Source organism: Pelobates fuscus, chromosome 4, assembly GCF_036172605.1.
Source record: "Pelobates fuscus isolate aPelFus1 chromosome 4, aPelFus1.pri, whole genome shotgun sequence".
NCBI lineage: Eukaryota > Metazoa > Chordata > Amphibia > Anura > Pelobatidae > Pelobates > Pelobates fuscus.
This window is the reverse complement of record NC_086320.1, coordinates 68,513,513-68,541,316: the sequence shown is the minus strand read 5'-3', so window position 1 is coordinate 68,541,316 and position 27,804 is coordinate 68,513,513. Positions and strand designations below refer to the sequence as shown.

General features: G+C 41.0%; 1 protein-coding gene across 1 annotated transcript; it reads left to right on the top strand.

The window, feature by feature from the left end:
• Nucleotides 1-876: 876 nt before the first annotated feature.
• ATP6V0D2 (ATPase H+ transporting V0 subunit d2) lies at nt 877-27,462 on the top strand. Its single transcript, XM_063450338.1, has 8 exons — nt 877-1,085; nt 15,460-15,631; nt 18,290-18,468; nt 19,163-19,242; nt 22,722-22,799; nt 24,284-24,460; nt 25,195-25,272; nt 26,649-27,462. Exons 1-8 carry the CDS (start codon nt 959-961, stop codon nt 26,808-26,810), a joined length of 1,053 nt encoding a protein of 350 aa, XP_063306408.1. The 5' UTR covers nt 877-958; the 3' UTR covers nt 26,811-27,462.
• The last annotated feature ends 342 nt before the right edge of the window (nt 27,463-27,804 follow it).

Genomic DNA, 27,804 nt, shown 5'->3' with positions numbered 1-27,804 from the left:
GTTCATTCTAACTATATAGCATGACTCCTCCAGCTGTTTAGAACCACAGTCAATCACCTCCTCATTCCCTTCACATGTTATCAATCACTGCAGTCACACTATAAATTCTCTCTGTCATCCCCTCCAAATTCCTCTGCTACTTATTGTCTCATTTCTGTATTTTACCTATAGATTGTAAGCTCACGGGCAGGGCCTTTCTGTTTATTATGTATTGGATTTTTCCAGATTGTACGGTGCTGGTGAATATGTTGGCACTTTTTAAATGCCAACGTATTATTATTATTATTATTATTGTGCCCTATAGTATGTGGGATGGAGGTAGCAGGGACTCCCTCGTTAGCATTGGTGTCCAGGGCCCCCACATAATTTAAAGAAAAATTAAATAACCCCACTGTGCAAGTGGTGTTTGTGATCATGAGAGAGTCATTTAGTCCTGTTAGGGATAATTATGGGGTCCTACAGACCCGTAGATCTTTTATGTAAAATGTATTTTGTCTTTTAACACCATAATAAATACGTACTGTACTTTATGAGACTGGAGTGTCCCTTTAAGAGTTTCCAAACAATTTCAATTTCTGTTGAGATGAATTCCCTCTGGGGGTCTCTTTACAGAGTAAACAAACATGTTTCACCTTACAATTCCCTTTTTTCTGATTCTTTCTTTCTTTCTTTAAATTGATTTTGAAGTCCCCACCTTTGCTGTTTGGTGAACAGACCTCACAGCATTCCTTGTGAGATACTTTGTTTATTTCTGTGAACTGATTGGGTTAAAACATAACTCTGTTTGACTGGTTGGTTGCAGTTATGTGTTTGAACAATAAACAAAGAGGAACTGTGTAAAAACAGAGAAACAGGAACATCCAAAACAGTAATTCCCCAACCTCTAGCTCAGTGGAAATCACAGCCTTCTGAAGTCAGTCTGCAGACAGGAGAGCCTTCAGCAATTGTCAGTTGCACCATGCCTACATCTGAGTTTTATTTCAATGTGGATAATGGCTACCTGGAGGGGCTAGTCAGGGGATTTAAAGGTGGAATCCTCAAATCATCCGATTACATCAATTTAGCGCAATGTGAAACCCTTGAAGGTAAGGCTCTTAGATTACAAAACATTTCACTTACATAGTTTAGTGTGAATCTTGGACGTCAGGCACAGTCAAGGTCATACAATGATAGTTCATCATAAATCGTCTCATTGAATCGTGTTAGATAGGTCAAATATGTTGGATTATTAGAGCAATACCCATCAGTTAAAATCTGCAACGAATGTGGAGCATAAATTTATATAGCTTTTACTAAGATAATATGAAGCAAATGTACACTAATCTAGAGAAATGTTTTGTTGTTTTCTTTAATGTCTATAGAGTTTAACAAACGTTCCAACATACCAACTATAGTAATATGGTGTCCTTAAAATCAAAACTCAAACAAAAAGTTGGGTCTTGGTTTTATGGACCATCTATATTATGTGGTAGAAGTAAGGTGGAAAAGTGGGTGCGAGAAAGGAGATAAATAGAGGGGTATTTTTTAATTTGCATATAGCAATACATTATGATATCGTAGATTGGGGAATAAAGCAAATGAAATAATTTTCCTTCATTCTCGAGCTATACATTTGTTTGCATTTCTACTAGAGCAGTGGTTCCCTGACCTGTCCTCTTGGAATCAAAGTGAATTTTAATGAAAATGTAAAATGTAAGGCCATAGTAGCCAAACTGAGAGCATAGCTGACTTAGAAAAAGTTTCCAATTCAGCTATTTTGACCTTAAATTTGAAAATTCACTCTGAATTCACCTTGACTTCTCACTCCAGTGAATAGCCTGTTAGTGAGTGACCTTGAAGTAGGAGGATCTTGGGTGATATTGGGTTTTAATGCAACTCAGATACACTGAAGGTGAACAACGGTTTGAAAGGGCACTATATATACACGTGTGATGTTTGTGTTCTGACCAAGGTGTGAGTTGAACAAATCTTTAACAATGTCTAACGTTCACAGTTTCACAATTTTGGACTCAGTTTAGCAAATTTATTTTCATTTCTGTTTTACTGTTTAGCGACTACATCCAACAAACTAAAGCATTGTATTTCTTGTGGATACACATATTTAAATTTAGCACCAAGATACTGAAAGTCTGTTTCCTGGATGGGAGGTGGATTTTAAAAGGTAGGGGGTGGCAAATGGTGTTAAAGGAGTTTAAATGAACATATTTGGCATGTGAATGGGGGAATTAAGGCTTCATTGTTATTGCTGGATAAGCTTACCAAATGATTGCATATTTTTGCATAAACTTTTAAAATTATTTAATATTATGAGAGATATTTAATTTTGCAGACCGCTGAACACATGCACACACAGACTGCTGAATACATGCACACCAACTGCTGAATACACACACACAGACTGCTGAGTAAACACACATACTGCTGAGTACACACAGACAGACTGCTAAATACATACAGAGTCCGCTGAATGCACACACACAAACACACACATAGACTGCTGTATACACACACTGTTGCATACACACACAAGCTGCTGAATACACACACACACAGACAGACTGCTGAAAACATACAGATTGCTGAATACACACACACAGACTGCTAAATACACACAGACTGCAGTGAGGGGTGCAGTGTATGGGTTTGTGCAGAGGGGTGCTGTATATGTGAAGAGTGCTATATGTTAGAGGTGCTGTGTGTGTGAGGGGTGCTGTGTGTGAGAAGTTCTGTGTGTAATAGGGGCTGTGTGTGTGAGGGGTGCTGTAAGTGAGGGCTGCTCTGTGTGTGAGAGGTGCTCTGTGTGTGAGGAGTATTGTGTGTGTTAGAGGTGCTGTGTGTGAGGGGTGCTGTAAGTGGGCTGCTTTGTGTGTAAGAGGTACTGTGTGTGAGAGATGCTGTGTGTGAGGGGTGCTGTGTGTTGGGATAATGTGTGTGTAAAGGGTGCTGTGTGTGAGAGAGGTGCTATGTGTGAGCGGTGCTGTGTGTAAGCGGTGCTGTGTGTGTGTGAGAAAGAGGTGCTGTGTGTGTGAAGGGTTCTGTGTGTGAGAGATGCTGTGTGTGTGTGTGGAGGGTGCTGTGTGTGAGAGGTGCTTTGTGAGAGGTGCTGTGTGTGAGTTGCTGCGTGTGAACGGTCCTGTGTGTGTGTGTGAACGGTCATGTGTGTGTGTGAATGGTTCTGTGTTTGTGAATGGTTCTGTGTTTGTGAAGGGTTCAGTGTGTGTGAAAGGTGCTGTGGGAGAGGTGCTGTGTGTTTGTGAGAGGTGCTGTGTGTGTGAGGGTGCTGTGTGCATGAAAGGTGCTGCATGTGTGAGGGGTGCTGTGTGTGTGAGGAGTGCTGTGTGTATGAATGGTTCTGTGATTGTGAATGGTTCTGTGTGTGTGAAGGGTGCTGTGTGAGAGGTGCTGTGTGTTTGTGAGAGGAGCTATGTGTGAGAGAGAGGTGCTGTGTGTGTGAGAGGTGCTGTATGTGTGAGGGTGCTGTGTGCATGAGAGGTGCTGTGTGTGAGGGGTGCTGTAGTGTGTGATGGGTGCTGTAAGTGATGGGTGATGTGTGTGTGAGGGGTGCTGTGTGTTGGGGGTGATGTGTGTGTGTGTGTGAAGGGTGCTGTGTGTGTGTGAAGGGTGCTGTGTGTGAGAGAGGTGCTATGTGTGAGGGGGCTGTGTGTGTGAGGTGCTGTGTGTGAGGGGTGCTGTAAGTGATGGGTGCTGTGTGTGTGAGGTGTGCTGTGTGTTGGGGGTGATGTGTGTGTGTGAAGGGTGCTGTGTGTGTGTGTGTGTGTGTGTGTGCGTGTGTGTGTGTGTGTGTGTGTGTGTGTGAAGGGTGCTGTGTGTGAGAGAGGTGCTATGTGTGAGGGGTGCTGTGTGTGTGAGGTGCTGTGTGTGAGGGGTGCTGTGTATGAGGTGATGTGTGTGAGGTGTGTGTGTGTGTGTGTGTGTGTGGTGCTGTGTGTGTGTGGTGTGGTGCTATGTGTGTGTTAAGGGTTCTGCGTGTGTGAGAGGTGCTGTGTGTGTGAAGGGTTCTGTGTGTGATGGGTGCTGTGTGTGAGGGGTTCTGTGTGTGAGAGGTGCTGTGTGCGAGAGGTGATGTGTATGCGTTGCTGTGTGTGAGGGGTGCTGTATGTGTGAATGGTTCTTTGTGTGTGAATGGTTCTGTGTGTGTGAAGGGTGCTGTGTGAAAGGTGCTGTGAGAGGTGCTGTGTGTGTGTGTGTGAGGGGTGCTGTGTGTGAGTGGTGCTGTGTGTGTGTGAGGTGCTGTATGTGAGGTGTGAGTGGTGTGTGTGTGAGAGGTGCTGTGTGTGAGTGGTGTGTGTGTGTGTGTGTGAGAGGTGCTGTATGTAAGATGTGAGTGGTAGGCATGTGCATGGGGAAAATTTTCAGTTCGGTTCGGCATTCCGAAATTCGGGATTTTCGCAATTCGGGACTTCGGCAATTCGGCAATTCGGCACTTCAAAACTTCGGAACTTCGGCAACGTCAGAACTTCGGAACTTCGGCACTTCAGCACTTCGGAACTTCGGCACTTCGACACTTCGGAAATTCGGCAACTTCGGAACTTCGGCACTTCAGCACTTTGGAACTTCGGCACTTCGACACTTTGGAAATTTGGCAACTTCGGCACTTCAACACTTCGACACTTCGGAATTTCGGAACTTCGGAATTTCGAGACTTCGGCACCTCGGGACTTCTCTTGCAGCCGCTTGGTAGATAACTCCCTAATTCCCACGGTATTAGGGAGTTATCTACCAAAAGGCTGAAAGACCTAAATTGGTCTTTCAGCCAAATTTACTAATACTAAGTAAAAATTACTTAGTATTAGTAAATTTTGCCCCTACTCGCTATACCGCAAGTAGGGGCATGTCTAGTAAACAGTGAGCAGCCTGTTAAAAAAAAATAGTGCCCCCCCAGCCCCCACCCCTGAGTGGCGAGTGGGGGCCCTAAAATAAAATGATAGGGGGGGATCTAATGTCCATCTCTCTGGCCCCAACCCCTGAGTGGCAGGTGGGGGCCCTAAATACTAATAAGGGGGGGACCTAATGTCCTCCCCCTGGCCCCTCCCCTGAGCGGTGGGTGGGGGCCCTAAACAAGAATAAGGGGGGACCTAATGTCCTCCCCCTGGCCCCCACCCCTGAGTGGTGGGTGCGGGCCCTAAACAAGAATAAGGGGGGGACCTAGTGTCCTCCCCCTGGCCCCCACCCCTCAGCAGCGGGTGGCGGCCCTAAATACTAATAAGGGGGGGACCTTAGGTCCTCCCCCTGGCCCCCACCCCTGAGCGGCGGGTGGGGGTCCTAAATACTAATAAGGGGGGGGACCTAATGTCCTCCCCCCTGGCCCCCACCCCTGAGCGGTGGGTGGGGGCCCTAAATTGTAATAAGGGGGGGACCTAGTGTTCTCCCCCCTGGCCCTCACCCCTCAGCGGCGGGTGGGGGCCCTAAATACTAATAAGGGGGGACCTAATGTCCTCCCCCCTGGCCCCCACCCCTGAGCGGCAGGTGGGGGCCCTAAATTGTAATAAGGGGGGAACCTAGTGTCCTCCCCCTGGCCCCCACCCATGAGCGGCGGGTGGGGGCCCTAAAAAAAATGTTCCCCCCCAGGTGACTAGGGGTCCCCAAACCCTAGTCACCCCCTCCCCCCAATAAAAATTATCCCCCTACCTACCCCCCTCACCCTAAAAACTAATGAGGGGGGACCTTTAACTAAGTACCTGTAAAAAACTTACCATTCAATGTTTTCTTTCTTCTAAAATCTTCTTTTTTAAGCCCCAAAAAAGGCCAAATAAAAAACCATGATAACCGACGCAATTCTAAAAAAAAAAATGAGCACAAAAAAAAATCCTTTTTCACCCGGCAAGGGCTCCGCGCAGACTGAGCTCTGCAGGGCGGGGGAAGGCTTATAAAGCCTTGCCCTGCCCGGCAATTAGGCTCAGAGCACTCTGATTGGTGGGTTTAAGCCATCCAATCAGAGTGCTCTGACAGGTAAATGAAGAGACTGACAGGTAAGTCTCTACATTTACCTGTCACAGCACTCTGATTGGTTGGTTTGAAATCCACCAATCAGAGTGCTCTGTGTCATTTTACACAGCGTGCGAAAGTTCTTTGGAATTTTCCCACGCTGTGTAATTTGACTCATAACTCTCTGATTGGTGGATATATTGGTGGGGGCCAGGGGGGAGGACATTACGTGTGTCCCCCTTATTTTACTGTAGGGCCCCCACCCACCGCTCAGGGGTGGGGGCCAGGGGGAGGACATTAGGTCCCCCCCCTTATTAGTATTTAGGGCCCCCACCGCTCAGGGGTGGGGGCCAAGGGGGAGGACATTAGGTCCTCTCCTTATTTTACTGTAGGGCCCCCACCCACTGCTCAGGGGTGGGGGCCAGGGGGGAGGACATTAGGTCCCCCCCTTATTATAATTTAGGGCCCCCACCCACCGCTCAGGAGTGGGGGTCAGGGGGGAGGACATTAGGTACCCTCCCTTATTAGTATTTAGGGCCCCCGCTCAGGGGTGGGGGCCGGGGGGGGCAATAGGTCCCACCTTTAGTTTGACCTTATTTTTTATTTTATTTTTTTACAGTGAGCAGCCACAGGCTGCTCACTGTTTAATAGACATGCCCCTACTCACGGTATAGCAAGTAGGGGCATAATTTACTAATACTAAGTAATCTTTACTTAGTATTAGTAAATTTGGATGAAAGACCAATTTAGGTCTTTCAGCCTTTTAGTAGATAGCTAAAAGGCTACTTATCTACTTATTCATTCCTGTCATTACACTGACTGGCCAAGTAACTTACATTTTATATGAATGTATGTTACTTGATTGTTGTAAGTGTTGCAAATGCTTACAGCTGAATCCTGGCTATGTTTGTATACTTTTTGTTTAAAATTGTTTACAATGTAACATTCTTCTTCTTTCACTGGGTAAGTATATTAGTACTTAGGCAATACTGTGCTTCGGAACTTCGGCACTTTGACACTTCGGAACTTCGGCAACTTCAGCACTTCAGCACTTCGACACTTCGGATATTCGGTAATTTCGGAACTTCGGGACCTCGGCAATTCGGACATTCGGAAGTACCCGAATGTCCAAATTGTCCGAAATTCGTCCGAATTCATATTCAGACCGAAACGAATTACACATGTCTAGTGAGTGGTGTGTGTGTGTGTTTTAGAGTGTGAGGGGTACATGGAGCAAAGGTTTTCTTGTTTGTTTGTTTTGAAATAATAAATGTGCATTATTAATGAAATCTTTATGCCCCCCCAACCTTTCTTCTTACCTTTGGTAAAGGAGGGGAGAACACTGCCAACTCTGGTGGTCCGGTGATAAGTAGTAGATCTATGGCCTGCAGCTCCTCTCCTCCTGAGCTGAGCGCTGTGTGGAGTGTTGCCATTTCACCCAGCATGATCGCAGGAGGAGCGTTCTCCTTTCGGGTCCTCCCACCATCTCTCCCCTCTAACAAAGGGCCTTTGAGCCAGTGAGGGAGATCTTTGATCTCCCCACCGGCCCGAGAGGGCCCACATCAAAAATGCAGGGCCAGCTCTACATAGGCCGGATCTCCCCAGTCGGTCTGGGCACATGGGCAGCGCAGTGGGGCCCCCATGCTTGTGGGGCCCCCGGGCAACTGCCCAGTGTGCCCATGGGGAAACACAGGCCTGAGGGAACTGCACACAGACCACTTCAATAAGATAAGTGGGATGGGTGCCTACATTGTCCCTTTAAATCATTTGGAAAGCTTATTCAACAATATTAAATCGAGACGTAAATGTGGAGGGACTATTCAGTTGGAGGGAAGGATCAGACTACTCACAGACTACTCACGCAAACAAACATACTGGCATTACAAACGCTGACAAGCACTGGGACACAAAGTCATACAATAGAGTAGGCTCTACTGCTTATAATGCTTAGAATGCCCCATTAAAACACACTTAAGGGATACTATAGGCATGATGTGATATAAAAAGTCAGTCTCGCTCAGATATATTGATTTGAAAGGGATACTATAAGCATCAAAACAACTATCGCTGAATGAAGCAGCTTTGGTGTATAGATCATGCCCCTGAAGTCTAGCTGTTCAATTCTCTGCCATTTAGGAGTTAAATCAAATTGTTTATACAACAATACCCTCCTGCTGTATGCCTTCCTGCTTCCGTGACTTGCACAGCATTCCTAAACATTTCCTGGAAAGGGAGCTCTAATGTTTAAATTTTGTTTGTTTCATATTCTGTTCAGAGTTTCTTATATCCGGCTCTGCGCCCTTATAGAGCTTGCAGGAGACTCCTGTGTGTGATTAAAGTTCACTTCACAGAGCAGGAGATAAAAACTTCTAAAGCAAGTTAACATCTGATTTACTTTTTTTTGGGCATTGTTTTACTTTTTTGGAATTTTTAACACAAAATGTCACAATGTACTTTGATTTATTGTATATATATATATATATATATATATATATATATATATATATATATATATATGATTTATTGTATATATGTATATATACAATAAATCAAAGTACATTGTGACATTTTGTGTTAAAAATTCCAAAAAAGTAAAACAATGCAACAAAAAAACAAGTAAATCAGATGTTAACTTGCTTTAGAAGTTTTTATATATATATATAATCATGCATGCCTATAAAAGGGCTGTCAAGGTATACTCCACCTGCAAATCATTAAATGCAACATTTGTTAATTTTTGAAGGCCAATGAAAGGACACCGAATAGCCTTTATTTGTAATGCAATTTATCTTCTGGAAACACTGTATTAGAAAGCAAACCAGCAGGCAGAATGTCATGCCAAGTTTTATACTAACCTAAAAAAGAGTTAGCGAGCTTAAAGCTTGAATGACAGAATGATTAGTAGACATGCCATGACTGACAGGTCTGAGATCCAAATAAGAAGGTAGCTGCAGCTGGGAAAGATGGCCTGGTTGGTCCTAAAGGGATTTTTTTTCCCAGGCACACATTAGCAACAGAATTAAAAGCCAATTAGGGGTGAAGTACTTGTATATGGGCTGACATGCTCTGCAGTGCCCACATGTTTTTAACTTGGTTGTCCTGCAGTCTTTGTAGAATAATTGGAAGGACTTTTTGCAACTTGTCGGCCACACAACAAAATTGTGTGACATGATCAGTCTGGAATAGTATTCTATTTATATACAGAATGTATATGTATAAGAAATGCCATTTAAAGCTGCACTATCACCCCCCTTCCCTTGAAAAATGAGTAACGGTAGACTCTGGGAGCTACAGAATCAATCCCGAGAGCTGTCACTAGTGACGGATACAGGGAATTGGCTCTGCCTATGGATGATCCCATGGTTTTTCCACCACTGATGAAAATTGTTGCCTGACTGGGAGTGATAGGTACCGGTATAGTCTAACTCTAAGACCCCCTTAACACTAAGTCCCCCTAAATTTAATCCCCCAGCCCTGACCATAAATTATCTTAAACCTCCAGCATGTGGTAAACTGATATACCTGTAAGTCACATCATTATAATACACCAACAGTGTATGTCACACTCATCATAAATAGGGCTTTAAATATGTTACTGTGATATTTTTAGAATTGTTACATGTACTCTTTAAGTCAAATTAATTCAAATGTATCATTCAAAGCTAAGGTCCAATTTTCTAAATAAAGGCTCCAAGCTAAAATTATCAGTTAACATGATATTATAATTTATAAAATAAAAACTTACACAAGTTTGGATAATCAATTTGAAAATAAACAAATTGTAAATATTTTGGTGCACTTTTTATTGAATGTATGCATTGCTGCGGAATAAACCACTCTATTCATAAATAATCATAGTTTATTCTTATCAGACAGATTTCATTATGTCCTTCATTGCTATGTCTTGCCTCGTAAGGTCTCCTATCGGGCCTGACTAGAATGGATTCATCCAGCTGGGGCTGATATTACAGACAACATCGATGTTTGCATAAACACAGTTGCACTACAACTGAGCCATTCAATCAAGTGTTTACATAATAAAGCTACAGCACAGAGGAAACATATAGTTTTTTTTTGTTTTTTTTAACCAAAGTGTGAATTGTAAGGAATTCAAAGAAAATGTAATTGAAATACTAATTATAAGCCAAAAGAGCCTAAAAATGTTCTCTGTTAGTTGCGTTTTCAGTTTTGTATTTTTTTGGCCTAAATTCTGAGATTCACTTTAAACTATTTTTAAACAATTAATTTATTACATTTTATGATATAGAGCACATGAACTATACATGTATTATACATTTAGTAAAAAAAAAAAACAACATTATTAAACCCTTCCTTCTTTCCCAACAAAGTATACATTGCTCAGTCACGATGTTAATTATTATTCATAGCACTAACGTGTTCCTCTGATGTAAAGGGTTAAATTACCCTTTATTCACTTACCAGATTCCAGTACCCATGCCATGCAGCGCTAGGTCGCGTGCTGCCTCTCTGACGTTAGCTGATGAGGGGGACCTAATGCACATGCGTGGTGAGCACTTTGCACATTAGGCCTACCCCATATGAAAGCATTGCCTAAATGTTTTCCTATGGGGTTTTTCTTGACATAGGATGTTCTCATGCAGAATGTAAAGACGTTCAGCGTCATTTTACAGAGTATTGTGTAGGTCCCCCTTGTGCTGCAAAAGAAAAGCTCTGATGCATCGCGGCATGGGCACCAAAAGACCTCCGAACGTGTCCTATGGTATCTGGCATCAGGACATTAGCAGCAGATACTTTAAGTCCTGCAAGTTGCGAGGTGGGGCCTCCATGGATCGGAATTGTTGTTCCAGCACATCCCACAGATGCTCAATTGGATTGAGATCAGTGGAATTTGGAGGCCAATGCAATGAACTCTTTGTCATGGTGCTCAAACCATTTCTGAACAAATCTGCAGTGTAGCAGGGTAAGTATGTGTGTGTTTCTGCCAGTGTTGGTATATATGTCTGTTGGAGTATGTGTGACTGCCAGTGTGTCTGTTAGTGTGGGTGTATCCATGTTTGCCTGTGCATGCTTGTCAGTATGTGTATACATGCTTCTCAGTTTGTGTGTGTCTGCCTGGCTGTGTGTAATGGTATATGTGTGTGTGTGTGTGTGTGTGTGTGTGTGTGTGTCTGCAATTGAGTATCTGTGTGTGTTTCTGGTGGTAGTGAAGGGGTGCACTGATAGTGAAGGGTTTGGATGTACTTATTTCACTAGTATTAAAAAGAATCGAAAGGCTTAATGTGTATTTTGTGTCATTTAGTTCTCGAGTTTCTTAAGCACTTCAGAGCTATGAAATTTATTGCATAACATTTAGGCACTATTTCCATAAAAGCTTTAGCCCCCTTTTCCCTAATTTCCTGTATGCATTGACATGCTTGCTTTTCAGTGAGACAATAACTTAATAAAAACAAACAGATTTTTTAGTTTGGATTAAATTCCCTAAAATTCAGGTTAGTAAATAGTCCTGTTAATGTTCCTGTGCTGCTTCTCCGCACGCCTAAATAAGCTGTCCATCACCTATGACCACACAGGCTGCCTATGTATCAGACAGGTGATATTTCCCTTCATAGTACTCTAGTCTCTGTATTGTGTTCTTGCTGTCATTGTTTTGGGTGTCCCTGATAAACCAATATGCATGATGCTGCAGCTTTGTTCTTATTTCACATGGAAGCTCTGTGTTTAAATGTAATGTATTTATTTAACCCCTTAAGGACACATGACATGTGTGACATGTCATGATTCCCTTTTATTCCAGAAGTTTGGTCCTTAAGGGGTTAATGTAATGTATTTTGGTGACATGTATTATTTTCCATGACATTATGAAACACGGCTAACAAAGAGCTTATTACACCGTAGTATGATGACAAGAATTCCAAAATATTTGCATTTTCAAATAGGGGTTTGCTGACTAAACACTGAAATGTACCGAATTAAAAAGCAAATTGCAAAATTTAGGCAGAAAGTGCTGATAAGGGAAAAAAAAAATCTCCCATTCTGCTTTAGCCACATCATAGCTCTGTTATCCGTAATTTTGCCATATTGTGCAGGTCACTACAACTTGGTGTTTAGTGAATTCGCCCTAGTGGTGTTCTTAGTTCTTTAACTATTGTGCCATTCCCTCTGATGTTTCACAGATTAGAGCAATGATCCACCTATCTCTCCATTCCTCAATTAACTTTGCTGCTTAATGATACGGAACCTTGTGCATCAGCAATGTCACTACTCCCAGTCATTTATAGCAATATGACCTTTAATGTGTTTTGGCAACAGGGTCTGGAGCTGAGCTATGCGCCCTGATTAGAGTACAAACATGTCTCACAGCTGAAGCAGTTTGTGCTGGTGGCTTTCAGTATCATTTGGTCATGTCTAGTGAAGATCATGTAAAACCGCTGCTTTACACAAACCTTGTCCTGACTGACAAAATCAGCTTCAATACGCTACAGCCTGGGCTTTGTGGGTTTATTTAAAGATTTAAAAAAAAAAAAAAAAATGTGATAGCCTTGTAGGTTTGCAAACAGGTTTTTCCTGGTCTGAAATAATTTAAACCCAGATTCAACAGAAAACATAGTGCTTCATCCAAATGGAAAATAGTAATCACTGATTGAACTAATTCACAGTACTCCAGTTTGCGGTGCTTTAGAGGGTAGCAGAAAGCCGCCCCTCCCCTGCCATCTTACTTAAGTAACAATTTCAAAAGAAACCAGCATTTTATTTAAAAGCTTCTAGTGTGCTCTTCCTTGCTTGCAGTGCTCACTCAAAGCATAAAGCAATGCGTCTCATGCTTCAGAATGGCTTCAATGCGTTACAGTAAATGCCTAGGCTTTACAGCATCTTAAGTGAGCTCAGCAAGACCTAGAAGCATCTATACTGATCATGGGACATGTGGTTAAACAGTTGGCAGAAATCCCATTCATAACACAGCATGGATGGAATTGCTAGCAAGTCTGACTGCTCTTTCCACAGTTTCGAGGCTGCAGTTTTAAAGGGACACTCCAGACACCAAAACAACTTCATCTAAATGCCTCAATCAGTGACTCCCTACTCATAAAACTGGATTGAAAATAAATATATCTTTCTCAAGCCAGTTCAGAGAATGGGGAGTCACTGATTGGCTGAGAGTGTCATCTGACCAATTTTAGCCAATCAGCGGTGACCCTGCCCGGCAGCACTCCGCGCTTCCTGAAACTGAATATTCAGAAGCCAGATGCCACATGGGTGGGTGTTGATATGACCGCTGGAGGCAAATTTGGGGTTAAACGTTTTAACCCTTTAAGGTGAGAGTGCCTACTGGCACCATAACAACTTAATTTAGATGCAGTTGTTTTGGTGCCTGGAGTGTTCCTTTAAGATTTGATGACATGACCATTCTTCCACGTGACCACTACTCATGCTCCTTCCCAGCAAGTTTTACCTATCAAGGGAGGCTTACATTTCTATAGCATGTGCGTATGATGCAAATATTTGGCAAGGCAGAAGAGGAAGTATATTTCCTCGAATGATTTCTGCCACTGAGGGGATAAATCTATAGCTGCTAGGAATTTTACAAAAGGATTGTGATAGCTTGTGAATTAAACAACATTCATAAGATACAGTTTAGTATACTCTAAAACAGTGTTTCAACAATTTAGGCTGTGCATGTAGTTTAACAGGATAAAAATGTATTGTTCATTTGAACAAACACACGGAGACACGTTATCACTTTATATTTTGTTTAATATACAACACATATGTAGGTTACTTATATCATCTAATATTAATCTCTAAAAATGACAGGTAGACATACTAGCTGTATGCCTGTATAAATAATGTGTCACTGTGTTTCTGTATTTCAGACAGGAGCTACACCCTATAAAATAAGGAAGTAGATTAAACGGCAATGCTCTCCAAAAAGTGACTCAGCCTCTTGTGTTCATCGTCATGCCCTTGCTAAATTTAGACATAATAAGGACACGATTCACACCATTTTCACAATTTGTTCCGTTCATATTAGTGCCCAAAAGGGCTGACCTACTCTGATTCGGCCCTCCATTCATAAAGCATCTAATTAGGCAGCTCAATCTTTACTTAGTGTATCACAATGATGATAATTTGAGGCGTTTGTTCCAGCATGGTGGCTAGCAAATGGTCCTCAAATAGTTAAATCTACAATTTATGAATTTTACAATATTCTGTTGAGCCGCTTTGCTGCTTGAGGTGTAACGCCAACAGTGGCAGCACCTTTGGGGAGTCATCAGCGGCTGGCTAATGTCGATTCTGTGCAAATTTCTATGTACAGAGTTGAGTTCATTGGTTGAGAGCGGTCAGCTAATGCTCTTAGCCAATGAATGGGCTGCAGGATCGGCAGATGCCGGATGACATAAACCCGCTTGAGAAGAGAGTTTGCACCCATCAGGGGCTAAGGTAAGAGGGCAAACCATTGTAGAACAGCTTGCCACAGTATCAGGAAACGGTGCCACATCATTATCACTACAATGGGCCATCGTGTTTATGATGGTTGGAGTGACGCTTTCATACAAAATATGCATTATTTAAGTATATAAAAAGGCATAATTGATTTAATATATACAATACGAGCCCAAATTCCCAGAATTCTGATCCTGATGATGAGCAATGGTATACCCTCGTCTTCTGATCATCGATAGAGATTAACAGAGTTGCGTGAGAAAGAGATCGTGAAAATCTGTCATGACAGATGACTTTAAACAATGTAAGCATTCATATTCATCTCGTTATAGCCAAAGTGCTAACAGTTACATTGATGAAAGATCGTTTAATTTTGACCTCCTTTGGTTTTAACTGCTATACTGTTGGCATGTTGTTATCATGGCAGTATAGACTGCACATGGATGCTCGGAATAGTTGTCAATCACTCTGTTCACTCCAAGGTGTCATGCTGTGTGTGAAGGAATCAAACTTAAGTAATTATATATTTTGGTGTCAGTTTTGCCAACACAATGTATAGATTGCAACTATCTGTATATGAATTTGTAGATGACGGGTTTACTTTATATAACCCGACTTAGAAGTTATTATTATACAGACAGCATCAGCAACGCACAAAGAATCCTATACAGACCAAGGTTTGTGCAAATCTTTACATTTCAGCTTGAGATCAGTTTTACTAAACTAGATCTGGATTTGCTTAAAAATAGTCGTTTTTGTTAAAGAAATATGTTCTTTTATTTATTTATGAATTCATAAATGTATTCTTTTTTAAAATTTTAGAATGTTAGTAAAAACTTAGTTACTTATGTTAGTAACAATTTTAGTTATTTAGACACAACTGTTTATGAAATATCAACAACTGAAGTGGGTACTTTCATTATCCGTATATGAATAAATATATGCACAATGTAATATGTTAGTCTCAGGTGAATAAATTGCCCCAAACATATTGAATAAATTTCATGTATGGCCTTCTTTGGCTGACTTCATAATAAAACTGGAATTAGACATGTGGTTCTAAACACTTCCCTTTACATTTTTTTTTAGATTTAAAGCTACATTTACAATCAACTGATTATGGAAGTTTCCTGTCCAATGAAACAGGACAACTCACTGTATCTACGATTGATGAAAAGTTGAAAGAAAAGTTGATGACGGAGTTCCACTACTTTAGAAACCATGCTTTCGAGCCACTTGCCACATTTCTTAATTTTATTACGTAAGTTGTTGTTGTTTTTTTGTTTGTTTTTTGAGAACTCAATGTTTATGTTTGAAGTCATCACTACATATAAAATTATGACCTACAATATGTGGGTAGTATCACTGTAATCACTTTATGATTTACTGCTACATGTCTTGTTCCTCAACAAAGACATGGCTTTATATTGTCTAGAAACATAGAAACATAGAATGTGACGGCAGATAAGAACCATTTGGCCCATCTAGTCTGCCTAATTTTCTAAATACTTGCATTAGTCCGTGGCCTTATCTTATAGCTAGGTGTCAGGCCTTAAGCCTCCCGATGTCTCCTCATGCTTCCGGGTTTGACGGAGCTTAGCCACACCCCCATTGCCGCGGTCGGCTATTTAACGTGACACTAGGATAGCCTTATGCATATCCCACCAGGGCTGCCATCAGAAATTTTGGGGCCCCTGACACAGCTCAAGGTCTAGGCCCCCCGGCGCCTGCACCCGGGTCCTCCTCCCCCCCCCCCCCGAGTCCGCCCACAGGGATGCAGTGTCTGCAGGGCCGGTGCAAGGATTTTTGCCGCCCAAGGCAAAAGTAAAGTTTGCTGCCCCCCATGTGACATCACAGTGCCCCACCCATATAATCTGCCATGTTAGCTAACACAGTGCTGCAGTGCCGCCGTGTTTACAATAAAAGGCCTGCAGGGACAGGCTATAGACACCAGAACCACTACATTACGCTGCAGTGGTTCTGGGGACTATAGTGTCCCTTTAATGTGAGGTAAATTAGAGATTAGTGCCACGAATAATATACTAGATTGCCTACTTACAACCAGATGAGGATGATGATGGGCTTCAGCTGCCGTCTGGCTCCACTGGTCTGGTGTAGAACAGGCTCTCTGGAGGCGGTTTGTAACTGTGGTCACAAAAATCAATGTTCTGGGAGAACGGGAAGCAGCTCCATTTTTTGAGGGCCATTTACACAGCTCAAGGTCTGGGTCCCAGGGTCCACCTTCATGTTCCACCAATGAGTTTGTTCACAGGGGTGTGTGTCTGTGTGGGGGGGGGGATGTCCTGATGTGTGTAAGGAATGCATTGTGTGAATCTGTGTTTGTATGTGTAAGGGCTGCAAGGTGAATTTGTGTATGTATGGGATGCAGTGTGTGTGTCTGTAAGGCAGTGTTTCCCAACCCAGTCCTCAAGGCACACCTACCAGTCCAGGATTTAAGGATTACCCAGTTTTGTCTAAGGTGTTTTTAGAAAAAACACCTTAGACACCTAAATCCTGGACTGGTAGGTGTGCCTTGAGGACTGGGTTGGGAAACACTGCTGTAAGGGATGCACTGAGTGTGTGGAAGGGGTGCATTGTGTGTTGCTGTGTGTAAGGGATGCATTGCTTGTGTATGTGTGTCTGTGTGTAATGCATTGTGTGTTTTTCTGTGTGCAAGGGGTGCATTGTGTGTGTGTGATGGATGTCAATCTCTCCCCCTACCCCCGTCAATTTCCTTCTTCTCCCCCCTCTCCAATTTCCTTCTTCTCCCCCTCCCTCTCATTGCCTTCTCCCCCCTCCAATTTCCTTCTTCTCCCCCTCCCTCTCATTTCCTTCCTTCTCCCCCCTCCAATTTCCTTCCTCCCCCCTCCAATTTCCTTCCTCCCTCCTCCAATTTCCTTCCTCTCCCCCCTCCAATTTCCTTCCTCCCTCCCCCCTCAAGTTTCCTTCCTCCCTCCCCCCTCAAATTTCCTTCCTCTCCCCCTCCCTCAAATTTCCTTCCTCTCCCCCCTCAAATTTCCTCCCTTCCTCTCCCCCCTCCCTCAAATTTCCTCCCTCCCTCTCCCCCCCACCCACTCAAATTTCCTCCTTCCCACTCCCCCCACTCCCTCAAATTTCCTCCCTCCCTCTCCCCCCCACCCACTCAAATTTCCTCCCTCTCCCCCCACCCACCCACTCAAATTTCCTCCCTCTCCCCCCCACCCACTCAAATTTCCTCCCTCCCCCCACCCACTCAAATTTCCTCCCTCCCTCTCCCCCCCACTCCCTCAAATTTCCTCCCTCCCTCTCCCCCCCACCCACTCAAATTTCCTGCGTTTTATCCTGCGATCTATTATCTATAATTATATTACAGCTTTGACATTTTGTATTGAACGGTTTTATAAAATTTCAATGATGCAGTGGGGTTGCCCTTCCAAATATTATATGTTCTTCTTTACTACAAAACTGGAGAGATTTTAAAAATAAACGTGGACATATTTAAATAATAATAATGAGGGATCCAAGATCTCCAAAACACATTCCTTAACCCTGTATAATCCCTTCTATGCAGAGGTATATGGGATTTATGCTGCGTTAAATAAAATTGTTATCTAAGCTTTTGTACTTACTATTCTATTAGCCTGCTCTCATGCTTATAGTAATTGAATCCTTGCTACTCAGCTTAAGATCCAACGTGCAGTTCCACAATAAATTGTATGAATTAATTATATTGTTTATAAAAGTATAAACATGTCCTTTCTGTGAAAGCGAACAATACTTGTGAAAAAGGGTTACACGTAATTTGAGTTTTGTGGGGCAACAATTAAGCCAGCAGAATTTTTTTGGGGTTCCAACGTTTAGACCTGTAGAGAAAAGGCAAGCTTCTCCTGCTGAGATAGATAGATATATATATAATGTTTTTTAATTTTTTTCTATACAGATACAGCTACATGATTGATAACATGATTCTGTTGATAACGGGGACCTTGCACCAAAGACCTATTTCTGAACTGGTTCCTAAATGCCACCCCCTGGGCAGCTTCGAGCAGATGGAAGCTGTGAACATTGCTCAGACGCCCGCAGAACTCTTCAATGCTATTTTGGTTGACACCCCTCTCGGTAGATACATCTAAATTCTGTATTTCAATATAATATGTGGCTATCAGGGGAATTAGTCCAAATATATTATGTATTCAATCATTGCCATTAAGAATACAAACAGTGCCAATTTGAAGATGTCTTGGTATGAGTTTTGACGTTAATGAGAACATGTGCTGTTTGCAAAATTTACCAGAGAACATATTGTTTGAAACACCAAAGCAACCTCTAAGATGGAATTATTTTAAAGGTTGTCCATCCTGCCCTATCTGGCATGCTCCCATAGGTCCATCCACACTGTCTGTCTGTCTATCAATCTATCGATCGATCGAGTCAGTCTATATGACTATCTGTCTGTGTTTATCTACCTTCCTATATAAAACAGATACAATTTGTATCTTGTAATACCTTTTTTACATACACTTCCTATATAAAAGAAATTTGAGTTGAAGCATCAATGTCTCCATGATAGGTGTTCTAACGTGCCCATAATTTCCTAAAGGAGATTTATAATTCTGTTGTGTATTTCTTGATAGTTTTATGTTAATCAAGACATGTTTGGTCATGCTTCGCCTTACTGTACTTAACTATGGGTACTGTACTATATCCTAAAATAAAGATTTCTGCTTGCATTACCTCGTTTTGTACATAGAGTAACAAGTATTGTTTTGTTTGTATTTAAATTTTACACTGTAACTATTTTTTTCCATATTAGCGGCTTTTTTCCAAGATTGTCTGTCTGAAAACGATATGGATGAGATGAATATTGAAATTATGCGCAACAAGTTGTTTAAGGTATAATCAAACTTGTTTTTTCATCGCTGGACACTTACGTGTTTCGTTTTCTTTTTAAAGAGTGATTTATTTAAATGTAAACATTGTTTTAAAAAAGAGCTTCTTCGGGTGCTGGTACTGATCAACCACTTCCACCTATCCCTTATAGCCATCTTGGCAATTTTTAGTCAAGTGTATATCCATGCCTAAAGAACTAACAAATGTTGCTGTAAAGTGTTGAAGGAGTTAGTGGGCTGCCATTTGCAATTCTCAGGCAAACAGGTGGGGAGACAAAATGAAGCTCTACCAGGCGTAGGCAATCTTCAGCACTCTCGATGTTTTGGACTACACTTCCCATGATAGAAGCATAGAATGTGGCGGCAGATAAGAACCATTCGGCCCATCTAGTCTGCCCAGTTTTCTAAATACTTTCATTAGTCCCTGGCCTTATCTTATAGTTAGGATAGCCTTATGCCTATCCCACGCATGCTTAAACTCCTTCACTCTGTTGACCTCTACCACTTCAGCTGGAAGGCTATTCCATGCATCCACTACCCTCTCAGTAAAGTAATATTCCCTGATGATGCTTTGCCAGCATTCTGGGTGTAAGAGCATTAGGGGGATGTAGTCCACAACATCTGGAGTGTCTAAGGTTGCTTACCCCTGTCTTAGATACATATATTTCTATATAGGGTAATAAACAGTGCTGGAACAAATATAAGGCAAGAAGAATTTTAAATGCTACATTTTGGTTTGCAATGTTTTGCTATGCAACTAGAAAGTTAGCATTGGTATACACATAGATGTGAGGAAAGGGGTTAAACAGCATGCTCTATTTTTTCACTAAAACATCACATTCTCTATGTACAAGCAATACTGCCACTTCCCTTTCTATCTAATGAACAATTACCCAGGCTTTCAATTTAATTGGATTGCAAAGTATTACATGGATTTTAAATCAGACACGTGATGAGTTTTCACAAAATGTTTAGTAATCAGGAAAGCATGCAACTAAATCAGACAGTGGTGTGATTGAAATAAAAATAAAAAATCTTCACGTCACACATTGTAAAAATAGTCCAGTATTTATGCCGTCCACTAGTGACTGGGTCACAGTATGGGAAAGTTGACTAAATTTCCATCCTGGCAGCTAAGGTGAAAATACCAGACAGGTTGGCCTCAAATATTAAAGGGACACTCCACATCCCTAAAGCACTTTGGCTCGTTAAAGTGCTTTAAGGGTGAAGAGTGTGACCTCTTTTTTATATTTCACAAAAAGTGCAGATTTTGGCTGTCAATCAGACAACCAGTCCTGTTACTTCCTGGTTTGTTTAAAGGGACACTATAGTCACCTGAACAACTTCAGCTTAATGAGTAAGTAAACTTATTTAGTGGGTGGGTGACTGAGTGTGGGTGGGTGACTGAGGGTGAGTGGGTGACTGAGTGTGGGTGGGTGACTGGATGGATATGGATAATGGGCATGGATATGGATGATGGGGATGGATATGGATGATGGATATGGATGATGGGGATGCATATGGATGATGGGGATGAATGATGGGGATGGATGGATGATGGGGATGGATATGGATGATGGGGATAAATGATGGGGATGGATATGGATGATGGGGATGGATGATGGGGATGGATGGATATGGATGGAGAAAAAGTGTGTGTGTGTGTATGTCTTTAATTTTTTACTACTTGTATGTTTGCATAGAAACACTATATATAGAGAAATCTCTATGCAAACATGCAAACACACAGTTTGGCTGAGGAGGGGGGCGGGTATAGAAAGCGAACTGAGCTGTCAGTCAGACAGCTCAGCTCGCGAACGCACATTCCACGCACATGTGTGGTTGAGCGCTGAGTTTCTTCATAGGGCGGCATTCAATGCCGCTCTATGAAGAATTTGATTGGTGCAGCGCGAAACCGTACATGCGCACCACATCGCGTTGACGCTTCTCAAGGAGAAGCGTCCTATTGGGGCCTGCGATTTCGTCATTTTGATGAAAAAGGGGGCGTGGCCTAGCGGGGAGCTCGGCGCTGGAACGGAGGTAAGTTTTATTTTTGGATTTAAGTTTGGATTTTTTTTTTTTATTTTTTTATGGCAAGTTCATATAAAAGCAAGAAAGAAGGCTGGGGGACCTGTCTTTCTTGCTTTTATATGTTGACTATAGTGTCCCTTTAAACTCAAGAGGCAGCAATTGCCCAGAGCACTTGCCTTGCAAAGACTTCTAATTGACCTGCATTGAACAGTCACAGAAAGTCTGGGCTGTGGTAGAGAGGGGGGATTTGAAAAGGTGTTAGACAAGAGATCTGCAACTTTTACAAGCTGTTTTTAGAAATGTATAATTAAATGAATCCCTTTTTCATTGGGTGCGTATCTACTAAATAGTGTTTTTTATTTGTTTTGCATTTGGGCAGTGGAGTGTCCCTTTAATCGCCTGTCAAAACACATACACATCTCAAACAGTAAATCACTATAGTTGTCCTGTTCTAAGGAAGCAAAGAAATAATTACTTGAATATGCTAGTTCTTTTTTGTTTGATCATTAGCACCGTTTTCTAGAAGAAATGATGTCTCGCAACTGCCGTTTTTATTTTATTTATTTAACAAAACAAATTTCATTAAGACTTCATACTCATGTCCTCGCCAAGTAATACCTCACTGAATGCAAGTGTTCTATTTTTTGTTTTTTTCTGTGTGAACAGGCGATGTATAAAGGACACTCAAGGCACCATAACCACTATAGCTCTCTGTAGTTATTATGGTGTCAATAGTGTCCTGGCGACACCCCCTCCATTGTCAGGAGTCAAACCATATAGAACAGTTTGACTTCTTACCTGGGGTACACTGGATACTGCTTCCTACCTCTACTACCATATCTCGAGTCCTGGAAGTTCCTCAACATCAAAAAAGGGAGGGTCAAAACGAGGCGCAAACATGCCAGTGCCAAGATGTATACATCAATAATCCTTATAAGGGAACAATGGAACTAAAAGGGAACTGATCTGAAGCAAAAGTGGAGGAAGCTGTAACTAAGATATTAAAAACATAGAAATTTAAAAGGGTGTTATTTCAGTATCCCTGAACATTAATATATACTTAAAATGATTTATACATGTAATAGCATAACATGTACCAGAAAAAAAAAAAAAAAACGGGGGAAAAAAAATGGAATTATGATAGATTTATGTGTTGGTTAAGAAGTTTGTTCAAATATTTCTGCAGATTTTTCCATTTTTGTATCAATAACTTTTTTCATAGACTATCTTTGGAAATTGTAATTTTTTTTATTATATATTGTATCAAAACTAATTTTTACTTTTATCATCAAACTGGTAGTACACCGTTTATGATGCTGACATGTGTATAACAGATACACTACATATGAACTTTTAATTAGAATTACCAACCCCCCAGTTAAAAGTCCTGTAGAATAAATTAAAATTATAATATAATTCACATATTCTTGTTATGTTAATTTCTTTTACTAGTCCTACCTTGAAGCATTCTATAACTTCTGTGACGCACAAGGAGGAACTACCAAAGATATAATGTGTCCCATCCTTGAGGTAAGTAAATATTTCCAAAAAATACATAACGGCTTCACTTATCTATTTATTTTTCATTGACATTGACAGCATTGCAACTGGAAACAGTATGAGAGATTAGTCATTTAACAGTTAAGGAAAAAAATTCTTCTCCCTTTGCTTCTCTCTCTTGTAACTGCACCTGGACCATACCTTCTCTTCCTTTCAGGCCTTCTCCCCAGCTACTAAACAGGAGATGGCTTCTCCTCTTCTCTCGTCCCACCACTTGTCCGCTTGATCCTATCCCTTCTCACCTTATCAGATCTCTCTCCCCGTGTCCTGTACCATCCTTAACTTACATCTTCAACTGCTCTGTTTCTTCTGGTATTGTCCCTGCTCCGCTTAAACATACCACTGTCATACCCATCCTAAAGAAGCCATCTTCCCCTTCCAACTATCGTCTAATATCCCTGCTCCCTTTTTCCTCAAAGCTTCCGTGGTCATATGCCGTGGTGCACACGTGGTCATATGCCCAAAATAGTTCCAGAGAGTTTGGTGCTTTGGCCTATCAACTTTCTGGAGCGGAGCTCCTGCGGCCATAATACGGAGTGCTCTGCCTGGCTCTTAGGGAGGATTTGTTTTCCTTTGTCTCAGGCACCTTCCCTCCAAAAAGGGCTCTTGGCAGGTCGCAAAGTGGTACAAAACCCCAGACCAAGTTGTCCGAGAAGCGCAAGGTCACCTCATTCCAAAAACAGTTCCATAACATTCACTGCTAAGTACCGCTGACATGACCGGAAACCACAAAGTCCTCATGCTGAAGTTAGTTCCATACCGGTCGAGGCTAAGTACTGCTGAGGACCATTTGTGGGTTTGGTTCATGCGAAAGGCTACCAGGAAGCAAGTGTTCAGTTACATTCGAATGAAGGGAAAGTGCTGAACCAGGGGCACCAAGGAAAAGCTGTTAATGGCAGCTAGGCAGGGTAACTGCCGAACGGGGACTCCAACCTGGACCATAGTCGGTGGGCAGGAGTCCAGTTCCACACTCCTCCAAGAGTTTGTGGCAAACGTTCGTTTCTCACACTCAGAATTAGAGGTCTTCTTGAAATTATGGATTCTAGTTGGCTTTTTACAGACCTGTAGTTCTTGTTTGGTTATGATTTTCTCTCACTAAGAATTGTCAGGAATTAAAAGTAAATGTAAAATTTAAGGAAGCATAGCTGACTTGGAATTTTTTTTATCTTTGGCCTTAAATTTTAAATTCTCTTAGAATTCTCACTTCATTAAATAACTGTAAGTGTGGTACTTTTTTAAAATGAAGTACAGTGAAATGAATATCATACAAAACATGAGTGAAATGTCAAAAAAAAAAAAAACCTTGATCAAAAATGTGCAGTGACAGTGAATGTATAAAACAGTAAAAAAAAATATATTTTTTTTTTCATGTTTCTTGTGGCAACTTTAATAATGCATAATATCATGTGCCTAACATTTTATGGGTAGATGTTAATATTTTTTTCCTCATCAAGTTTGAAGCTGATAGACGGGCATTTATTATCACAATCAATTCCTTTGGAACTGAACTCAACAAGGAAGAAAGAGAGACATTGTACCCCACCTGTGGAAGGTTGTACCCTGAAGGACTGAGGCTGCTTGCCAATGCTGATGACTATGATCAAGTGAAGAATATTGCAGAATATTATGCGGTATGCAGCTCCAAACCTGCTAATTTAAAGCGGCACTGTCATGCCGAACTTACCTTTCTTTAATCAATTCATCTTCTCTCCCTGTCAGGATCTGTTCTTCATTTCTTCCTGTCTGCTCTAGTTTTCTTTAAAACATAAGACAAAGTAGGGACTATTTGTTTTATGGAGGTTTTCTCCATCTGACCATCTCTGACCAGCGGAGGAGCAAAGTGTGCTTCATTTCTGGTGGTCAAAGCAATTTTACCATAATTCTTTCCTTTCCTCCGTGCTCCTTTCACTTTTCCCGAACGTCCTGTCATTTAGACAGAACACTGGCAAAACTACCGAATTGCGTCCTAACAGAATAAGCACAGTTTCTCCATTCGTGTTAGGATGCAATTTGGGACTTTGTTCAATCGGAATTTCATTCGAGTGAATGAAACTCCGATCTGATTTGTGCCGTGGCTGCATCTTGCGACAACCAATGGCAGTATTTTTATACTGGGGTTTTCCCAGGGTGAAGAAGCAATGTTCAAGGTTCTAAAGGCACAAAGCAGTCCGCCTCCTGTCACGCCATAAAATGTGATCACAACCTTTGCATACACATGTTTATTTATATTGTTATTTATCGATGTGATGTACCAATATCTTGTTTTCCTTCTGTATTATTGTTTGATTTTTAGTGAAAATGAGAATAATAATAACATTTCTATAAAACTCAATACATACTCATGGCTCACATCCTGTGTTTTTAGGAATACAAAGCATTGTTTGAAGGTGTCGGAAGTGGAGCCGGAGAAAAAACATTGGAAGACAAGTTTTTTGAAAATGAGGTAAAAAAATACAGTTAAATATTTCAAAGTAAATCAGTGTTTTAAATATTTATACCAATAACGTGAACATTAATATCACTATAAAATATTGATTTAAATGTTTTTGATATTAGAGCAGCACTGCCACTTTATTAAGATAAAAACTTTAAAAAAAAAAATTCTTCGTCAAGGTTTGTCATTTGCCTCAGCCATCATTATGGCTAAGAGGGAGAAGGCATTGTTTATGGAGGGCCCACGGTCTCACAGGATCCTTCATTGACCTCAGTGTTATACTTTTGCACATGCATGAAATTACAAGGCTAACGTAGCCTCTTCGCAGCTGAAGCACCAGTAGCTCAAAAAGACCGTCAGTAAGAGCATTGCACAGGCCCCGGTTAAGTATAAATTACCTTCCCATGCACCCCGAGGCCACCAGACATCAGGCAACAAAGTCACCGTCAGGGGTCATTGCAAATTATTCAATCCCAGATGGTGACAGAAACACTGATATATATAAAACCTCACACATTGTACTTCTGACGTGTATTCATTATTTGTGTTTTAAGATTTTACTTGTAATTGAAAAGAGTAAATACACCCTGCACTTTATGAGTGCGTAGATTGGCATTTTTAGAAATATTTTATAAATGATTTTCTTTTTATTAGATTGCAATATCTTACAGTGCTAAATGGCATATATAATAATTTTAAAATGAAATGCATACAACAAGGCTAGATCACAAAAAAATAGTGTTTTGCCCAGTAACCTGTAATTGAGGGGTGGTGTGGGGCTGGCTGGCCCTATACAGGTGACCGGTAGGAAGGAGAATGCACAGACCTCATTCCAACACTGCCACTCTTGTTGTGAAGTCTAACAGGACCTGTTCCTCTGCCTGGTCTATAAAAAGCAGCTCCAGGGCATAACCAGTATGCACTGAGTGTAGGAGGTAGGGTAGGGACATGACTGGACTCACTCCTTAACCTCAGGTGATGCTCTCAGCCACTGCAGGGCTCAGCCCAGGAAAGATAACAGAAGCGCCCAGGCTCCAAAGGAGGAGGCGACCGGCACTTGGCAGAAGCCAAGTAAGTTGTTAAGCCTTTAAAAAATGCTTTGTCTACTTACACTTGAAGGTTGCCAGGGCCCTACTGACATCATAACAACTACAGCTTTCGCAGAGTGTTACTTTAAGAGAAGTACTTTTGGCAAGTTGCTTTATTTCCTGGTCCCATTGACAAATGCAGGTAAAATAAATCCAGGTGTAATATGAGGAGGTGTACTATAGTACATTTAGTGGTTGATTTACTGATATTAATTTTTCATTATGTATAGCGTGACAATGCGTATTTATATAATTCACAGTGATAGTAATATATTTATGTTGTATTATTTTTCCTAGGTACAAATGAATGTGCTGGCATTTAACAACCAGTTCCACTTCGGTGTATTCTATGCGTACATTAAGTTGAAGGAGCAAGAATGCAGGAATGTTGTATGGATCGCCGAATGCATTTCTCAAAGACACAGAACTAAAATTAATAATTATATCCCCATTCTGTAGAACTGCCTCTATTTACCTCTTGGTTCTAAATTGTCTCTACTTTGTATCATACATTAATTTGCCATATATCAGATTATTATTAATTATCATGTTCAAACTTCATCTTTCAATTAATATTTTTTTCTGTTTTATTTTTTTGGGGCTCTTTTGTTATGCTGGGCACGCAAAGTCCAATTGCTATCATTTGAACGTGTCCAAATAGTTTTAATCTGGAGAATTTCATTTATTTATGAAAAATGACAATTTCAGTTAAAACAAATCAAATACAAGAATTCTATAGGTGTTTGTATTTATGAAGCGCCAACAAATTTTGCAGCTCTGTACAATAGGTGGACTAACAGACAAGTATTTGCACCAAAGACGAGTTGGACGCACATGAATAGAAGGTGTAGAAGGCCCTGCTCAAACGAGCTTACATTCTAGAGATAACTCAATATTCATGTGTTCCGTATGCGATAATACTCAACATACTTACAAATAAATGTGTTCTAAAGATCAGGTTATGATTTATAATTAGGTATTATAATACCTAATATCAGATCATTATTTAATTATATTTAATTATTGCTTTGTCATCTGCCGATTGCTTTTATAGCAAAATTCCAAACAGCAAATGGACAATTATGCTCCCCTAGAATTAATTTATGGTGATTCATGTGTAGATATAATAATTAAATAAATAATATATATTTAAACTATTTCCTACCATATTCTCTTGCTCTAAATTGTGACATTTGTTTATTTCTTCTTTTGTTTATAAACACATTCCAAATTACACTACTGGAAATGCCTGAGCATTTTTTTTTTTTTTTTTTTTTAAATAGCCTTGATTTAATGTTTTTGGATAAACTTTTCAAATGATATAATGTATTTCAATATTTACTTTCAAAAATATTTTTTTTTTGTGAATTAAGTTTTATTCAGGTTTTCAAGAATAAATTTGCAAATAACAATAAAGGTAAACGTCTCAAGTGTGGTTCAGTGAAACACGCAG